General features: G+C 45.3%; 1 protein-coding gene across 4 annotated transcripts in view; it reads right to left on the bottom strand.

Moving 5' to 3' along the window:
* Positions 1–2,512: 2,512 nt before the first annotated feature.
* Positions 2,513–18,914, bottom strand: part of usp3 (ubiquitin specific peptidase 3) — a 97,335-nt gene continuing 80,933 nt past the window's right edge. For all 4 annotated transcript variants that reach the window (XM_078532499.1, XM_078532502.1, XM_078532500.1 and 1 more), the window contains 2 exons: positions 14,936–15,003; positions 2,513–4,526 (listed from right to left, as the gene is read on the bottom strand). In XM_078532499.1, the coding sequence (XP_078388625.1) occupies positions 4,358–4,526; positions 14,936–15,003 (237 nt within the window). In that variant the 3' untranslated portion in view covers positions 2,513–4,357. The remainder of the gene's footprint in view (positions 4,527–14,935; positions 15,004–18,914) is intronic.

Here is an 18,914-nt window from a genome sequence, read left to right as displayed (position 1 = left end):
GCCCAAGACTACAAGGATGCCATCATAAATCATCTCTACAAATGGAAAGGGAGCAAGTCCATTTGTGACAATCATTGTGGAATATCACTTCTTTCAACAGCAGGAAAAATTCTTGCAAGGGTTATTCCTAATTGAATTGTCACTCACTTCATTGACTCTGTGTACCCAGAATCAGTGTGGCTTCCATGCAGGACAGCGAATAGTAGACATGATCTTTGTAGCATGTCACATTCAAGAAAAGTCCCCCAAACAGAACAATAACCTCTGTATGGTATTTGATGACCTGACCAAGGCTTTTGACACAGTAAACCAGTAAGGCCTGTGTTAGGTTCTGTACAAATATGGCTGCCCTGAAAAGATGATAAGTGTCATTCACTAGTTTCACAATGACATGATGGCCAGCCTGATCCAAAGTGGTGTGTCATCGGATGCCTTTCCCGTCACCAACAGCACCAAGCAAGGTTGTGTATCAGCTCCAGCTCGGTTTGCCATGTACTTCTCATCCATGCTCCAGTACGCACTCAAAGATCTGGACACAGGAGTACACATTCAATTTAGGGCAGACAGCAATCTCAACTTGCAAAGGCTCAAGGCTTGCACAAAAGTTAGTCAACAGCTACTGAGTGAATTCTTGTTCACGGATGACTGCAATCTCATAGCACATGCTCTGGAGAACATTCAGTTGCTTTGTTGATCGCTTTGCCCTAGCCTCAAGACACTTTGGCATGACAATAAGCCTGAAGACGACAGATCTTGTATCAACTTGCCCCTGGCATGTTCTCCAAGACCCCACAGTCACCATCAACAATATGCTCCTCTGCTCAAAACAGAAGTTTTGCTACCTTGGGATTATCCTCTCCAGTAACACTACACTGCATGACAAAATCAACCACTGCCTGGCAAAAGCAAGCTCAGTGTTTAGCAGGCTCACTCTCAAGACTTTGGAAAGACCATGAAGTTTGTCTTAGAACAAAGATCAAAATCTTTGCCAGGCAGTGGTCTTTGTGGGCGAGAGACTTGGGACAACCTAACAACATCACAGACAGCAAAGATGCTTCTAGTCGCTCTAAGATCAATTTGCAAAATCAGTCGGCAGGACAAAATCTCCAACACAGAGGTTCTTACAAAGTGCTGCATACCCGGCATCGAAAACATGCTCATTTAGCTCAGCTTTGCTGGATTGGTCAGGTCATATGGGTCACATGGAGACTCCCGTGTACCAGAGGCAGTAAACTACAGCCAGCTGCGCACGGGAACCTGCACCTCAGGACATTCAAGCGTATAGACAATCCGAAAGCCAACCTCAGAGCTTGCCCTGAAAAGGTGATCAGTGTCATTCGTTAGTTTCACAATGACATGATGGCCAGCCTGATGCAAAGTGGTATGTCAATACATGGGGGTCATTGCACGAGATGACATCAACCTGGCGTATTTTGTGCTTAACACTCATTTGAAGCGACGGGAGAATCCATCATCATGGTTTTAAAACAACCAGGAACAGACCCAAATGGAGAAGGCTCTGTCATCAAGCAATTCCAGCATTTGAGGAGAACAGAGGTCAAGTGCCTCCATGACAAGCAAGTGTGGCGCAAAGCCAATGCCTCCATCCACCCCTACAATACTGACTTCATACATTGTATTTGCAATTGGTTATGCAAATAGAGACTTGGCCTAACGTTGCATGAGATGACATCAACCTAGACTACAAACCAGTGTATTTTGTGCTGGGTACTTATCTGAAGCAACGTGAAAATCCATTATTATTTTAAAGCAGCAGTTAATTGATTAACTTTGTACAGGCAAATGCTTCTGATAAAAGTAGCGGTCAGAGGGTTTTTATTTAGCATGCTAAACATTTATTTACTCATAATGCAATGGTAATGTCTAACTTAATGACTAAGAATCCCAGTTCCTTTTATTCCATGGACTCCTCAGTTAGGATTTTCACAGCTCTGGCGACGGCAGGAGGCATGAGGGTCCTGCCAGATCCAAGAGGGATTCACTATTGAAGTTGCAACATTACAGAGACGAGAAGCTATGGCAAACTCTTTGTCCTTTACAGCCCTTCAGACACAGGAGCCCCACCTCAAAGAGTCAAGGAGAGGAGATTAATTTGTGAAGCTGGGAAGAATAATTAAATACAGTTAAAGAATAATTTACACTTAAGAGTGGCTTTCACACCCTCCAGGTGTCCTGAAACACTTCATAACTGGTGAATTACTTCTGCTGAAATGTAGTCACTGTCACTTTACAGAGAAATGCACACAGATGGGCTTCCACTTCCCTGAGGAAAGTGCGGAGGACAATCAAATTAAATACAACTGATAAAAAGGACATTGGCAGCAGGTTAGTAAACAATTGATTCATCTTAGTGAAGTTTAGCCCAGCAATAAATGCCTGGACGCATTAAATTTAAATGTCTCCTCCCAGGGACCACAAACTGCTGACATTTTGACAAGTACCACACCTTGGTACAGCTATAAATATAAAAGCTTCAGTAACTGAAGGAAACTGGGTTTATAAAATGCTTTATGCTTAAAAACAAAACGCACTGTTTTGCATCATTAACATTGCACTTTACTATCAGTGAAACAGTACATGAACATTTACTAATATACATACCATCATTATAAGCAGCCATAGTAGTACATATACAATAGGACTTTTTTTTTGTGGGGATTAAATTGAATAAATGCCATTTGACCTTCTTGTTACTGTGTCAGTTCATGTTTTGCGATCAAAACAATTTAACATTTTTAAATAAGCTTGTACAGTTCTAATATTCAGATTCAAGTTTAGGATGTGCATGTTTTCACATTTAAGAGACAGGAGTCTCATGCCAAAAACCTCTGAACTGCAATTTCTTCTGCTGCCTGGTACAGTACATCCACATGCAAATACATCACTTCATCTCATTATGTGATTAAAACATTCAGTTCCAAAACCACCACTATAACGGAATTTATGAGAAAAAGTGTCTTTGATAAGTAAAAAGGACTTTATTCTGGTACGAAAATATAATCATACCATTTTATATATGAGTAAAAGACTCTTCCGATAGCTGTAAACCTCTGTTTCATGTTGTACACCGCATACAATAAATGGTCAGACACAATTTTTTCAAAGATACAGCCCTCCCTGGTTCCCCCATATGTAAAACCCAGCATGTTTAATTTGTCTTTCTTAATCAGATGACATTGCAAATTATAAGCCATATTTACCACCCTACATCCAATCAAATCATAGCCATTCATTGGCACTGTGTGATGCAGACAGCTATACATAAACCCTACTCTGCCCAGCAAAGTATTGGAATAGAGGAGTCCATTGTTTTTTTAAACCCAGCAGTTCATTTTATTTTTTGCACCATCATTCTGTTTTTAAAATTGTTTTTGCTTTCTGAAAGATGCAAAAGTGTCTGGCAATGCCTCAAGAAAATGAGAATTTTTTTTTTAAAAAAGCCACAGTCGAATTCCTAAATTAAAATGTAAAAACACAGATGTAATTGTGTAGTACAGGTGAGTGTGAGGCAGAAACCCTTTGTTCTGAGTTACCAGTGTTTACAAGTGATCACAAGAGAAATGGCAACAAAAAAAAACACAATTACAGACAGAATGGTCTATTTCCATTAAAAAAAATCTTGGGCAGGTACAAGAGTATTACAGGGAGTTATAGCAATGCAGAGTCAAGGTGCATTTACACTCCATGTACCTCATAATACTGAACTGCATATTTCTGGATATACACAGTAATATACTTGTTTGCCGGAGAGAAGGGAACAACAGTAGTTTGTTTAAGCACCCTCAACCAGTTTTATATGCGTACAATCATTTTAAGCACTTACATCAGCACTTTATTGGTCTCATGTGGTCACTCTAAACTGAAATGTTTCATCACTCGGTATGCCACTGGGAGATTGACTGCTGAAACAAAGACGACTCCTGAATCTTGTATCAATTGAGGAATTGCAGACTAAGATGTAGTGTAAAAGATTTGAAGAAACACCGATGTAAATGCACCTTGAAGCCAGCCAATGCTATTTAACAATTTACAGTACAGAGGTCATTTCAAAATATTGAATCTCAATGTCAACCCAGCTACTAAATTCTTGATCAAGAGCAGCCATTACAGATTCAAAAATATTCTGTGATAGGCTAAAATTAGATCAGGTCTCCTCGATTACTTTATCGACACTAGTAATGGTGCAATAAACAGAATTCTCATCAGCGATTTAAAAGTGCAAGATGAAAATAGTCTTGAGCTATCAAGTACTTGTGGAAACGTGGAACTGTTTGTGTGCGATCCAATTCAGCATATATGTTAGGAAACACTTGTATATATAAAAAGATGGGATGCATTAAAGTTTGGTGCCTGATCCCGATTTGGTCTGGCGTTCCACATAGAACAAGATGTAGGCCTTGGCCTTCACTACAGTTTCTTCCTCAGTCAATGTAACAGTACTGTCATTGAAGTGGAACCAACGCCCTTCATGAGTTGCATATGCAGTGTAATGACCCGAGCCAACTCTGAGGGGCAAAAAAAAATAGTTACTGCTCTACTGAGAAAGGACATATTTTGCAACATCTAGATATCTTCAGTCAATTTCAATTTGCTTTACATAACAATCAACTATACAATCAACTGGATAAGGAATTATCCAAAGAAAATACAAAGCCCAACACTTTGCCACACCATCCCCTTATCGTCTGACTGCCAGACACACATTCTTATCCATATCCTCAAGAAATTACACACACATTTCTCATGAATTTAGAGTGAGCCTCCATTATTTATTGTAACAGAAGGGATTCCAGCGCATAATGAATATCGGCTCATAACCTGGAGTCCCCACATTATGTTTTTATACTTGTGGTAACAGCAACACCCTCTGAATTGGAGTAAAGAAATTACATATGCCTTAAATTACATGTAATATCTGTGTTGTGGGGCTAGGCTAATTCATGTCAACCAGAAGTGTCCTGGTGTAACCTCTCTGAGCAATGAAACAAGTCTTGCACAATGGTTTCCCCTGTGAAAATGCTGGTGGATAATTAGGATCTGGTAAGAGTAAGGCTCTGCTAAAATGAATATAATGGTGTTTGATTGCTCTGCGGTGGCCCTGGGTGGAAACATACTCCAGACCGCATAAAAACAAGCTTCCCCAAGTTAAATCATGTCTTCCCTAAAGCCATTTGACTAGAAACAGTCATTTAGGCCCACTACAACAGAGAACGGAGCTTGGTTCCTGGATATGGTAATGCATTTATTCAGTTTCAACTCTGGTTACTATGCCCCATAAAACAATCACTACAGAGGCTGCAGAGAAGAGCAACAAGATCGATCAAGTGCAAAAAGGATGAGCTAGGTGTAAAGGAGAGAGAAGCTAAAAATCTATGATTGAGGAAGTGGCGACCTCAACGAATGGTAGAGATAGGGCAGACCCAGATTATTGCTTCCAATAAAGCAAAAGGCAGGATCAGAGAACAAAGTCATTTTCAACTGATACTGGGAACAGCACTCAAAAGAAATAGGAATTTGGAATAATCTGCCAGGTGGGATACTGGAGGCAGAATTAGGCTGGTTTGCTTAACAGGATAATTAAGTGAAATGCAATCAGTTTCAATCAGTCAACGGCATTTGCTCATCTTCAATTTTACAGTGAGCTGCTAAGTCACAGACCAGGACGGTCACAGATTTGATCCCTGGGCTGATCTAGTTGATCTCAGCTGGAGTGGAGGAGAATGCAGGTATAATAACTGACCTCAGGAGGATTGAGAGTGTGAAAGGAAACTGCAGAGCTTCCCACTCCGCATGGTAAATTTCATCGGTAAATTCTGTTGTAAGATATACAATAACACCCACAGTCTAGACTCATGGCACACTTGGATATAAATACATGAGAGTTTAAAAACTGAGACCTACTCCAGCAACGAGTTATTGCCTTCAGGACAGGAGGAGAGAAAATTAGCAAAAGGGGAAGATTACCTACAGTGCATGAGGTTAGACCTGCATCGTCCAAGTGACTGTGCTCAAACAATTGCAATCACCGCAACAGATGACCAATTTTATCAGTCACTCAGAAAAGGTAGGCCTTACAGCAGCGATGCTTATACATGGTAAATGGTAAAACTGTTTAAAAGCAACATAGCCAAACACACAAATGTTGAAAGTTAACAACATTGGCTTCCAGCCCAGTTGCGAGCTGCATAGTAAATCAATCCTGGTATATAGTGCTTTGTGATTTGTTAAGTGTGGAATACATTTGTCCATTGCCCCAGACACTGGTGAATGCATAGAATAGCAGCCAAAAACAAGATACATACCATAGTGCAATTATACAATGCAATTATAAAAGTTAATTACCTCCCATTCTTGGGTCAGGCTCAGGCACTGATCCCTGCCCTACAGAACAGGCTAGCTGGCTCCTGAAAGGATTGCTGAGTGACTCACCTTATTGCTTTCCCTTCTTGAAGGAAAAGCTCCAGCTCCCCACAACACTGAGTTCACTATATAAAAATTGGCACCTGGGTCCCAATCCCATTGTGTTATGGTATAGCATGTCGCAACACTGCTGCCTGGTTTATGAAGAATAATTACCTCCAGCTAGAGTCTAGAACCACTAACTGCTGCTTGATCATGCTGTCAAAATATGCTTTTCAGCACAAACATCAAGTTATTGGGCATCTTCAGTCTGCATTTTATTTAGACCAGGATGACTGGCTCATTTCCACTGGGTGCAAAGAAATGATCAAACATGCACCAAGAGAGAGAGGATCAAGTGCCATACTTGGCTTAACTCGAGTGTTAAAAAGGTCGAACTGTGCTTCAGCTCCACTGTTTTAAACTGAATCATATTTACATAGAACAGCTATAAGTTTATTACTATACTGGAAATGGATCTTTTAGCTATGCAATTCTTCCTGTATAATTTTCGGCTTCTGTTTTAAAATCCCCATGGGATTAACCTCACTGAAGCTTCAGGTCACATTTCATAGCTCCACACCTGCACCAATTCTGGGGTTCAGATGCTTCCCTAATCTCTTGGTAACCAGAAGTGGATACAGTAATTTTTTAAAAAAATATTTAATCAGTGGCAAGGCCAGCATTTATTGCCCATTCTTAAATGCCTTTGAGAAGGTGTTGGTGAGCCACCTTACTGAATCACTGCAGTTCACCTGGTATAGCTACACCCATAATTCTGTTAGGAAGAGTGTTCTAGGTTTTTGATATAGTGACAGTGAAGGAATGGCGATATAGTTCCAAGTCAGGGTGGTATGTGGACTGGAGAGAACCTTACAGGTGGTGGTGTTCCCGTGCGTCTTGGGGCTCTTATTCCTGTAAGTGGCAGAGGTCATGGATTTGGAAGGTGCTGTCTAAGGAGTCTTGGCGAGTCGCTGCAATGTATCTTGTAGATGGCACACACTGCTGCCACTGTGCGTCAGTGGTGGATGGAGTAAATTTTTAAGATAGTGGATGGGGTGTCGATCAACCAGACTGTTTTGTCCTGGATGGTGTCAAGCTTCTTGAGTGTTGCTGGAATTGCACTCATCAGACAAGTGGAGAGTATTCCATCAGGCTCTTGTGCCTTGTAGATGGTGGGCAGGCTTTAATGAGACAGGAGACGAGTTAGTCACTGCAGAATTCCCAGCCTCTCATTTGCTCTTGTAGCCACAGTATTTGTGACTGGTTCAGTTCAGTTTCTGGTCAATGGTAACCCCCCCCAGGATGTTGATGGTAGGGGTTTCAAAGATGGTAATGCCACTGAATGTCAAGGCAAGGTGGTTAGAATCCCTATTGTTGGAGGTGGTCATTGCCAGGTACTGTGTGGCACAAATGTTACATGCCACTTACCAGCCAAAGTCTCAATGTTATCCAAGTCTTTCTGCATATGGACACGGACTGTTTCGGTATCTGGGGAGTTGTGAATGATATGGAACACTGTAATCATCAGCGAACATCCCCACTTCTGACCTTATGATGGAGGAAAGGTCATTGATGAAGCAGTTGAAGATGGTTGGGTCTAGGACACTACCCTGGGACTGAGATGTTAGCTCTCTATCAGCCACAATCATCTTCCTTTGTGCTAGGTGTGACTGTGGAGAGTTTCCCTCAATTCCCATTGACTTCAATATTGCTAGGGCTCCTCGCTATATCACTCGGTCAAACCCAGCCTGGATTCTTACTTCCCCTCTTGAACACGGCTCTTTTTAACATGTTTGGGCCATGGCTGCAATGAGGACAGGAGCTGATTTGCCCTGGCAGAACACAAGCTGAGCATCAGTGAGGTTATTGCCTCTTGATAGCGCTTGTCAACTTTGCTGATAACCAAAAGTAAACTGATGACAGATTGGATTTGTGGACAGGAAATGCCTGGGCAATTTTCCACATTGCCAGGTTGGTGCCAGTGTTGAAGCTGTACTGTGATGAAATTCATAGTTTGCAAGCTGCTGTCTGCACTCACTGTGGGGTTTCAAAGCCCGTATTTTTTTGACAGTTCCTAACTGAAAAAGAAACCAGGTTTCTGGAAAATGGTATGTAACCCTGGATTCCTGGCTATGATTCAGAATTCTGTGAAATCAGCTTGTGACCTTGGGTTTCTAGGGAAACTGAAGCTGAAGTTGGAAAACCACAAAATTGAGAGATCAAATTTTAGTCAGTGGTCAGAACAATAGAGACAGGCTGCGGAGTGCTGTGTGTGATTGAGACAGCGAAGGGAGAAAGTCGTGGAACAGATCGAAAAGATGATCAAAAAGTCTGGTTCCGCAAGCAGAGCTGAGGGGGATCTGGAAGAGTGTGCGCCTTTTAGTGGAAATTGTACCTGTGAAATTCAGGTGGAGTAAAGTGGCTATTGGATGGGGCTTCATGTCTAATTCCTGTGTGAATAAAGGAACTGAAACTCTACCTGGGAAAGACCAAGATTTTGAGAGACAATGTGGCTGACATTAATGCCATATATGCTGAAGGGACCATCATGAAATCTGAGGTCCAGGTTTGTAGTAACAGCCATTTAAAGTGTAACTGATGGTTTCGATTGAATACAACTTGCCTGCCAATTCATGTTTCATTTTTGGTTTTGGTTTTGTTGTTACAGTAAAAGTTTTAAAAATTGAAATCTTGTAGATCTGGAGCAAAAGTCTTCAGTACTACTGCCGGGATGTTGTCAGGGTTCATAGCCTTAGCTGCACTCAGTGCCTTTAGCCATTCTTAAGTTCACAAGCAGTGAATCATATTGGCTGGAGACTAGCATCAGTGATGTTGGGGACTTGGGAGGAGGCCGAGATAGATAATTCACTCAGCACTTTTCACTGAAGATGGCTGCAAATGCTGACATGCTGGGCTCCCCCACCATTAAGGATGGGGGTATTTGTGGAGCCTTCTCCTTCAGTTAGTTGTTTAATTGACCACCATCATCCACGACTGGATGTGGCAGGTCTGCAGAGCTTAGATCTGACCTATCAAGAAGCATGTGATTAAGGTGTACAGTTTCAGCGCTGTACAGCTTTAGCCTTGTACTCTGCCTATCTAAAAATACAATGCAGCCTTATACTTGCTTTGTGGATTTCTGCTGTACAGTGACTGGACACAAGTGTCAAATAACATCCCAGGATCTCTTTCAACATGCATCTCAGCCAGTCAGATACCATTCAGAGTACATCTCAGTATTTTCCCCCCTTAACTTCCAACTTGTAATTCCAAATTACTTTTCAAACAAAAATATAAAGGGCCCATTTTAAATTTTCCTATTTATTGCACTCCAGGACAACCAAATGCCAATGAATAAAATAAGATGCCTGAATGTATTACTGTTCCTTTGTGGTTTCATGAAGCAGCATTACAAATGAGTTAAACTCTTAGCAGTAATAACAAGTTGCATTTTCAAAGTCATTTAGTTGACTGACATTTATTTTCAACTGAAAACCATTAATTTTGTCTAGTGGAAAACACCTGGCTCTGAAAGTGCAGTTCGTTGGGCTTGCCAATTATCATCGGGTTACATAAATTGAGTTAAATGATGAATGCCTAACCCAGCTTAAAGCAGTGTTCAGGGGCTAAACCAGGCTTGTTCAACCTTTTTGCTTGTGGGGGGGGGGGGGGGACGCATCTTAATTTTTTTCTCGCTCAAGGGGCTGATGAGCAAATTTCAGAAAGATAAGATTTGGCGCTACTTTAAACATGAATTTCAATAAAATGTTGAGGTATGAGGAAAAGAAACAGCTTGCTGAGCAAAACCAAACCAATGTCAGAGCAATATTGATCATTTTAAAAGATGAGTAATGAATAGAGGTGATCATTTCAGTGTGAGAGGGGTCAAATTTTGTTTGTCCAGCTCACTCCCAGTCTCAGGGTGCTTACTCACTCACCCTCACCCACTGTGCGAGTTGGTGCGCGGGACGGGGTGGGTGGTGCTGGTGTGTGGGGCGGGGGGCGGGGCATGAGCTGGTGTGTGGGACGGGGGGACAAGTGTGGTGTGTTGGACATGAGGGGAGGGGGCGAGTGTGCTGGTGTGTGGGACGGGGTTGGGGGGGTGAGTGTGCTGGTGTGTGGGACATGGTGGGGGGCAAGTGTGGTGTGTGGGACAAGGGGGGGCGAGTGTGCTGGTATGTTGGACATGGGGGGGTCAAGTGTGCTGGTATGTTGGACATGGGGGGGTCAAGTGTGGAGTGTGGGACAGGAGGGGGGGGGCGAGTGTGGTGTGTGGGACAGGGGGGGGGAGGGCGAGTGTGGTGTGTGGGACATGGGGGGGGCGAGTGTGCTGGTGTGTGGGAAATGGGGGGGTGAGTGTGGTGGTGTGGGACATGGGGGGGGCGAGTGTGGTGTGTGGGACATGGGGGGGGCGAGTGTGGTGTGTGGGACATGGGGGGGCGAGTGTGGTGTGTGGGACATGGGGGGGGCGAGTGTGGTGTGTGGGACATGGGGGGGCGAGTGTGGTGTGTGGGACATGGGGGGGGCGAGTGTGGTGTGTGGGACATGGGGGGGGCGAGTGTGGTGTGTGGGACATGGGGGGGGCGAGTGTGGTGTGTGGGACATGGGGGGGCGAGTGTGGTGTGGGGGACATGGGGGGGCGAGTGTGGTGTGGGGGACATGGGGGGGCGAGTGTGGTGTGGGGGACATGGGGGGGCGAGTTTTCTGGTGTGTGGGACATGGGGGGGCGAGTTTTCTGGTGTGTGGGACATGGGGGGGGCAAGTTTTCTGGTGTGTGGGACATGGGGGGGGTGAGTGTGCTGGTGTGTGGGACATGGGGGGGGTGAGTGTGCTGGTGTGTGGGACATGGGGGGGGGGTGAGTGTGCTGGTGTGTGGGACATGGGGGGGGGGTGAGTGTGCTGGTGTGTGGGACATGGGGGGGGGGTGAGTGTGCTGGTGTGTGGGACATGGGGGGGGGGGGGGTGAGTGTGCTGGTGTGTGGGACATGGGGGGGGGTGAGTGTGCTGGTGTGTGGGACATGGGGGGGGGCGAGTGTGCTGGTGTGTGGGACATGGTGGGGGGGTGAGTGTGCTGGTGTGTGGGACATGGGGGGGGGCGAGTGTGCTGGTGTGTGGGACATGGGGGGGGGGGTGAGTGTGCTGGTGTGTGGGACATGGGGGGGGGGTGAGTGTGCTGGTGTGTGGGACATGGGGGGGGGCGAGTGTGCTGGTGTGTGGGACATGGGGGGGGGCGAGTGTGCTGGTGTGTGGGACATGGGGGGGCGAGTGTGCTGGTGTGTGGGACATGGGGGGGGGCGAGTGTGCTGGTGTGTGGGACATGGGGGGGGGGGTGAGTGTGTTGGTGTGTGGGACATGGGGGGGCGAGTGTGCTGGTGTGCGGGACATGGGGGGGGGGGTGAGTGTGCTGGTGTGCGGGACATGGGGGGGGGGGTGAGTGTGCTGGTGTGCGGGACATGGGGGGGGGGGCGAGTGTGCTGGTGTGCGGGACATGGGGGGGGGGGTGAGTGTGCTGGTGTGCGGGACATGGGGGGGGGGGGCGAGTGTGCTGGTGTGCGGGACATGGGGGGGGGGGTGAGTGTGCTGGTGTGCGGGACATGGGGGGGGGGGCGAGTGTGCTGGTGTGTGGGACATGGGGGGGTGGGGTGAGTGTGCTGGTGTGTGGGACATGGGGGGGTGGGGTGAGTGTGCTGGTGTGTGGGACATGGGGGGGTGGGGTGAGTGTGCTGGTGTGCGGGACATGGGGGGGGGCGAGTGTGCTGGTGTGTGGGACATGGGGGGGGGGGTGAGTGTGCTGGTGTGTGGGACATGGGGGGGGGCGAGTGTGCTGGTGTGTGGGACATGGGGGGGTGGGGTGAGTGTGCTGGTGTGTGGGACATGGGGGGGGGGTGAGTGTGCTGGTGTGTGGGACATGGGGGGGGGCGAGTGTGGTGTGTGGGACATGGGGGGGGGCGAGTGTGCTGGTGTGTGGGACATGGGGGGGCGAGTGTGCTGGTGTGTGGGACATGGGGGGGGGCGAGTGTGCTGGTGTGTGGGACATGGGGGGGGGCGAGTGTGCTGGTGTGTGGGACATGGGGGGGTGGGGTGAGTGTGCTGGTGTGCGGGACATGGGGGGGGGGGGCGAGTGTGCTGGTGTGTGGGACATGGGGGGGGCGAGTGTGCTGGTGTGTGGGACATGGGGGGGGGGCGAGTGTGCTGGTGTGTGGGACATGGGGGGGGTGAGTGTGCTGGTGTGTGGGACATGGGGGGGGTGGGGCGAGTGTGCTGGTGTGTGGGACATGGGGGGGGGGGGTGAGTGTGCTGGTGTGTGGGACATGGGGGGGCGAGTGTGGTGGTGTGTGGGACATGGGGGGGCGAGTGTGGTGGTGTGTGGGACATGGGGGGAGCGAGTGTGCTGGTGTGTAGGACATGGGGGGGGGGGGGGGGGGCGAGTGTGCTGGTGTGTGGAACGGGGGGGGGGGCGAGTTTGCTGGTGTATGGGACGGGGGGGAGAGTGTAAACCCTGGGACTGGGAGTGAGCCAGACACTTACACCCTCACCCCCTTTTTTAAAGTTTGTTCATGGGATGAGTGTGCCGCTGGCGAGGTGAGCATTTATTGCACATTCCTAAATGCCCTCGAGATGATGATGATGGGAAACTACCTTCGCAAACCACTGGGTCCTTCTCCCCATACCGACCACATCATCCCCTCTCTGGTAGTCCCTCTCCCCCTCGACACCTCTCCAGCCATCCCGCTCCCCCTCAACACCCCTCCAGTTGTCCCTCTCCCGCCTCGGCACCCCCACCCCCAATAAATCTGATCATCCCGCTCTCCCGCCTCACCGCCCCCCCAGGTAGTCCCTCTGCCCCCTCATTCCCACTCCCACCTCTCCCCTTCACCCTCCTCCAGTAGTTCCTCTACCCCTCGCCCTCCTCCGTTAGTCCCCCACTTGGTAGTTGCTCTCTCTCTACCACCCCCCCAACCTCTCGGCAGTCACTCTACTCTTCCCCACCCCCTAAAAACCTCCCTCTCGCCCCAACAGACTTACCACTGCTTTCGCACCATTTTTTTCAGGCCTCAGACTGAAGGAAGCTGCTTCCCCTAAGGATTGTTTTCCCCCACTTTTGTTGCTGATATGCTCACTAAAGATCCTATCAACAGCAAACGCAGGAGAGAAACAGCCTGTGCTGTGATTAGAGGAGCAGAAACTCACAGAACCTTCAAATCTACTTACTGGCATTTTAAAAATGGGGTCCACAGGCCGGATAGAAAATCCAGGCTGGCCGCACAGTGGCCCACGGGTGGCAGGTTGGACAAACCTGGTCTAAGCTTTCCTTTCCTTTTGAGTCTCACTACCTTCCTTTATCAGCCATTATTAGTTACCTCCTGACGTAGTGAGTGGTCAGCATGCTTCTCCACAGCTCTGACACCTGCTGTGCTGTGAACTGCTCAGCATGAGGACATCACATTTGTACAGTGCCAGAGAAAGCCCAGTAGTTACCCAGTTTTGCAGCAACAAGTGGGAATTTGATTTTGCATTTACAAGTACATTTCTGAAAACCCATAACCTTAGAGCTGCAAAATGAACATTGTACCACAATCTGAGGATCAGCTCAGCTGAACCACTAGTTAGTGCAGGACTTTTACTGAAAACAAAACAAGATCTAAACCAAGTCACACTTGAACAAGACAAGTACTAAGGTCATTCATTTCACTCAGAGATACATTTACATTGAATCTGTGTATGTGGACGTTGGCCACTTTTTAAAGCACGGTTTCGGTTCTGAACTTAAAATACGATACAAAGCTGCTTCTTCTCCAGGTAACATCCTTGACAATTCCAGGGTCACCAAACCACAGCTTATGTCATGATTTTATTAATGGGGGAGGACAAGAGGCAAGCGCCAAGTCCAAATCAACCAGAATGAAGATCAAACCCAGCGCTGTTGGCATTATTCTGAGCCACACACTAGCTGTTTAGCCAAATGAGGTACCCGGCATTCAAAAGGTACATTAAACATTTATAATAATTTATTAAAAATACTATATTTTGTTTAATGGTTAAAGCCATCAGCTTTTTAAAACCAATGATTGAGAGCATAGAATCAGAACGACTTAGAAAATTTATTAAAACTATTAATGCTCTTCTGTCCATTTCAATGTTTTTCTCTGTTTAAATAGGAATTCATGATGGTTCAATGGTTAATCAGGTTATGAGGTGATGGTTAGTAGGGACACAGTAACCTAAGGTTGATTCAGCACCAACTGTGCAAATTAATTTTACTCCCCACAAGCATCAGGCCTTAATTATCTAATTTATCAATTAGATAAATGCTCACTGCTTAAAGAGAGCAAAAACGTACACTCTTGGTAATGGATTGGGTTCGTTGGAGCGATTCCAGCACTGAGTGTAATGTACTTGTCACATCATTTAAATCTTAGAATAAAGATTTTACAACAGTTCTCTGTGAAAAGTGCTTGCCCATTATGTGAAACCTCTCAGATCTAAGATAATTAAAAACAAAAGTGCTCACCCTGAACCATGATGCACCACCACAGCTGCAAGGTCATACAGGCAACTTTCTGGACCACTGTTCTCAGGCTAGAATAGGGTAAAAGAAGAGTGCAGAGATCTTTATTACAACAGTTATGTTTTATTATATTTCTTTTCATAGCATTTTAAAATTGGTTTTCAGCTGATTTGCCAGTCTCCCTAGGCCTCTATCCATTCTAGCTTTAAACAACCCATTTTAACAAATGGGTTGGTTGATCCTTCTTATTCAGGAACTTATAGAGGAAGAGCACTAGTGGAAGCATCAGCACAAATCTGTGCACACACTTCTGAATAAAATGTAGATTCAAAGCCCCACTACAGGACTTGAGCACATACTTGAGGCTGGCACTTCAGTGGAATAATGGAGTGCTGCATTGTTGGGGATGCAATCTTTTGAATGATACCCCATGTGCCTGTGTAAAATGATCACATTCACTTTTCAAAAAAGAGCAGGAAGCTCTCCTGGTGCCTTGGCTGACATTCTTTGTTTGCCCAACACCAACAATTACCCCATCACTTGTTTCATTTGCCATTTGAGTAACCTTGCTGTGTGTAATTTGGTTGTCACATTACCATTTGAAACAAACAGGTCATTTATGGCAAGATGGTGTATTTTTAAGGCTGACATTTGCTATTTAGTATCATTGGAGATAAGGAGGGGATAATGGGGTTTAACACTGAGTTGCTGACTGGTAAGACTGTGGGTTCCTCTTTCGTACCAACTTGGGGAACCCGAGGCTTTTCAGAATTGGCTGCACCCTGCAGATTAACACCCCAAATGAAGAAAAGGTGTCCTGGGGTGTCACAGCATCATGATGGGGTATGGCATGGAAAGAGCTGAATCCTGATATCTGGCAGCATTGTACTGAGGGTGCAGGAGGAGAGGGAAAGAAAAGGTGTGAGCCAAGAACCAGTCCCTCAATCCATTATGGCCTGTAACCTTAGTTGAACTATGTCCATTTTCCATACCAGTTACTTGGCCATGTTGCCAGTTTGAACATTAATTGGGCTGAAATTGCCTTTACTGGCTACAGCAGCTTTTATCAGAATCTTTTTACTTTGTAAGACATCGATGTTGGACCACTACTGATAGTGACCATTTGACCTTTCCAATTGCAGTTGGTCATGATCGACAGTTTCCAAGGGCTCTGGACCAATGGTTATAAAGTAGTCTCGTAGGTGCGGGATTATATTTTGTTCCCAGTTAAATACATGACAGGTTTCCACAAATAACCTTATACTCAGTAGTCCCTGTGATTGGCCTGTGGGAAAAACGCCACCGAAAAACTGTTCTCTGGTAACCAGGTGATTGTGATGCTATTCTCCATTACATGACATCACACGGAAGCTCCTCTTGGGTTACAAAAAAACCCTTTCTAAAAAATATCACAAACGCAACATAAATTGGGAAGCGGGTATGGTTCAACATTGTAAGAGAGTTACATGTGCCATAGGCAAGTGAGCAATGCCCACATGTCATCGAGTACAAATAGTATAGAAAAAATATTTATTTTTCTGTCAGCAATAGCATGGGAGATTATCTAGTTATAAGGACCTGAAAGATATAAACACTCCAAAATGACGCAGGGACTTTGAAAAAGTTTTATGCTGCTCCATTGCAGATTCACCCAGTCATTGTGGACACTTGGATTGCCCTCTCACCATTTTACAGTTTGTTTCAATTTCAAAATCTGGGAATCCTTTCTCCAACTATAGTAATGCAGCAAGATATCTGATTAAGGGTCACATTTCCCACCATTTGTGGAGGATGGAGGTCAGTAAAAACAAACAGTTCTGAGGTAGGGAATGCTCAATCAGAACTCTACAAGAACAATAACACCAACTCTTTCCTTAAATCTAACAAATGGAAAGTTGACCTGAGCTTTAAAAATCTTACTTGTGGATTAAGCTGGGAAATCCATTGGAAACCCTCTATGTTATTTTGCTTTAAAGAAAAGTTTTTTTCAAAAAAGAAAAAAGTACTACCCACTTGTATTAGTAAGGCATGAAGTGGTAAAATCTGACACATTTAAAACACAGAACTGAAACCGATTTGTGAGGACATTTAGTGAAATTAAAATTAGCGCAGAGAAGCTAAGTTGAGGTTAAATTGTTCTTCATCATCTCAGAACCAATCAAGTCACAGTAAACAGCCGCCAAACACACAAGAAAATTGAGCTGTTTCAAAACCACAATGGGGGAGGGTACTCTCAATCTGAAGTAGATGCTGATACTGCACATTTTAAATTGCACAGGAGTGCTGTGATCTGTATTGCGGAACAAAAGCAATGTTATCTCAACATAATGGAGGACAGCAATTTGATCAGCTAGCTGCTTTCAAACTTAAAAGCTAGAATTTCATCCCTTAGATTTAGGAAACATGAGAGAAGAACACAGAAATGAAAACAGAAAATACAGGAAAAACTCAGCAGGTCTGGCAGCATCTGTGGAGAGGGAAACAGAGTTAACGCTTTGAGTTAACTCTTCTTCGGAACTCCGATAGTGCAGGGTTAGGGTTAGGAAGAAGAGTCATATTGGACTTGAAACATTAACTCTGAGGAAAGAGAAGAGAAGAGAAGACCATCCAGGATAACTGCTCCAGCAATTACAAGTTCCCCCTCTCACTGCTCCTCCAATCATAGCTTCTGTCTCTGCAGGAGCAGCATGAGTGGGAAGGGAGAAACCCTGTGATTGGAGGAGCTGAAGCAAGCATTGTGGGAGTCACAATCTGTGATTGGAGCAGCAGCTCTGACTCTCCTGTGCTCACTGCTCCACCAATCACTACTCTGCAGTCGGTACCTGCCCTCAACGACAGCAAGAGTTGTGAATGTTTTTTGAGCCATGCATCAGGCCCGAAGATCATAACATATATTTAAAATGGCAGAAAATTCTCATCCCTGGAGCTAGAACAGACAATGGGCTGAATGGCCTTCTGTGCTGTAACCCATTGGTTTTATGATTTCTGATGAAAAAGTATTAAACCTGAAATATTAACAATTTCTCTTTCCACAGGCTGCCAGGCATCCTGAGTATTTCCAGGAATTTGTTTATATTTTAGAAAACATTTACTCTCTCCCCACTATCTCCAAAAATACTTTGCTTTAAATCTCACCTGCTTCTACATATTACTTAGACTCGCAGCATGTGCGTGAATAGTGAGTGAGGACAGCACGAGGCCTGACAGAATATCTGCTGTGATCAGGCAGACTGTTTTCTGTGTGCATGCATTCACTCATAACTCTCTCTTTATATTAAGTCAGTCCTCTCACCTAGCCAAATGAAACCAAGTCAGCCCCCACCGATCACATTTTTGCAAAAATATTCTTCACAATTGAATGGTGTCTTTCTAGGACTACAAGATTCCATTGCTCTGCATTCTTCAAATGACTGGTGAAGTCACTTCTGGGTTACGTGATTCTCTTTTGATAATGTTTAATGGTTATCAAGTAAATAAGAGTTCAGAGGCCACTGTTCATTGTTTTGTCCGTAGAGAGTGGCTTTTGTTGCATGAGAAGCACACAGCATTTTAAGACTATAATCAAGTGCAATGCCCGATGTCTGAAGTACTGTTGACGTATATATATTGATAGATTCCCCATGGAGTTGCTCACAGTATGGCAGAGGACAAACAGTTTTATAATCTAAAGCATTCCAAAAAGTGAATTGAAACTTAAGTGTGTCTATTTGCAAGACTTAACATGATGTAGTGGTGAATTCCCACTGAGGTTTTCACACTGGGCCCACCAAAACTACAGAAAAACCTGGGGAAACGACGTAAATGCCATTTTTGGTGTTTGTCCAGGATTGTCCTGGTTCTTCCTTGAAGTTACAGCATATGAGCTGGAGAGCATGGTGGAAAAGGGGCCCCTCTAAGGAGGGGGCATGGAATTTCTACAGTAAAGTGAAAAGCCACAAAATGATAGGCCAGCAAGCACAGAATTGCAAACCTCAATAAGGAT

This window comes from Cetorhinus maximus, chromosome 30 (genome assembly GCF_964194155.1).
Source record: "Cetorhinus maximus chromosome 30, sCetMax3.hap1.1, whole genome shotgun sequence".
NCBI lineage: Eukaryota > Metazoa > Chordata > Chondrichthyes > Lamniformes > Cetorhinidae > Cetorhinus > Cetorhinus maximus.
This window is presented reverse-complemented; position numbering and strand designations above follow the sequence as displayed.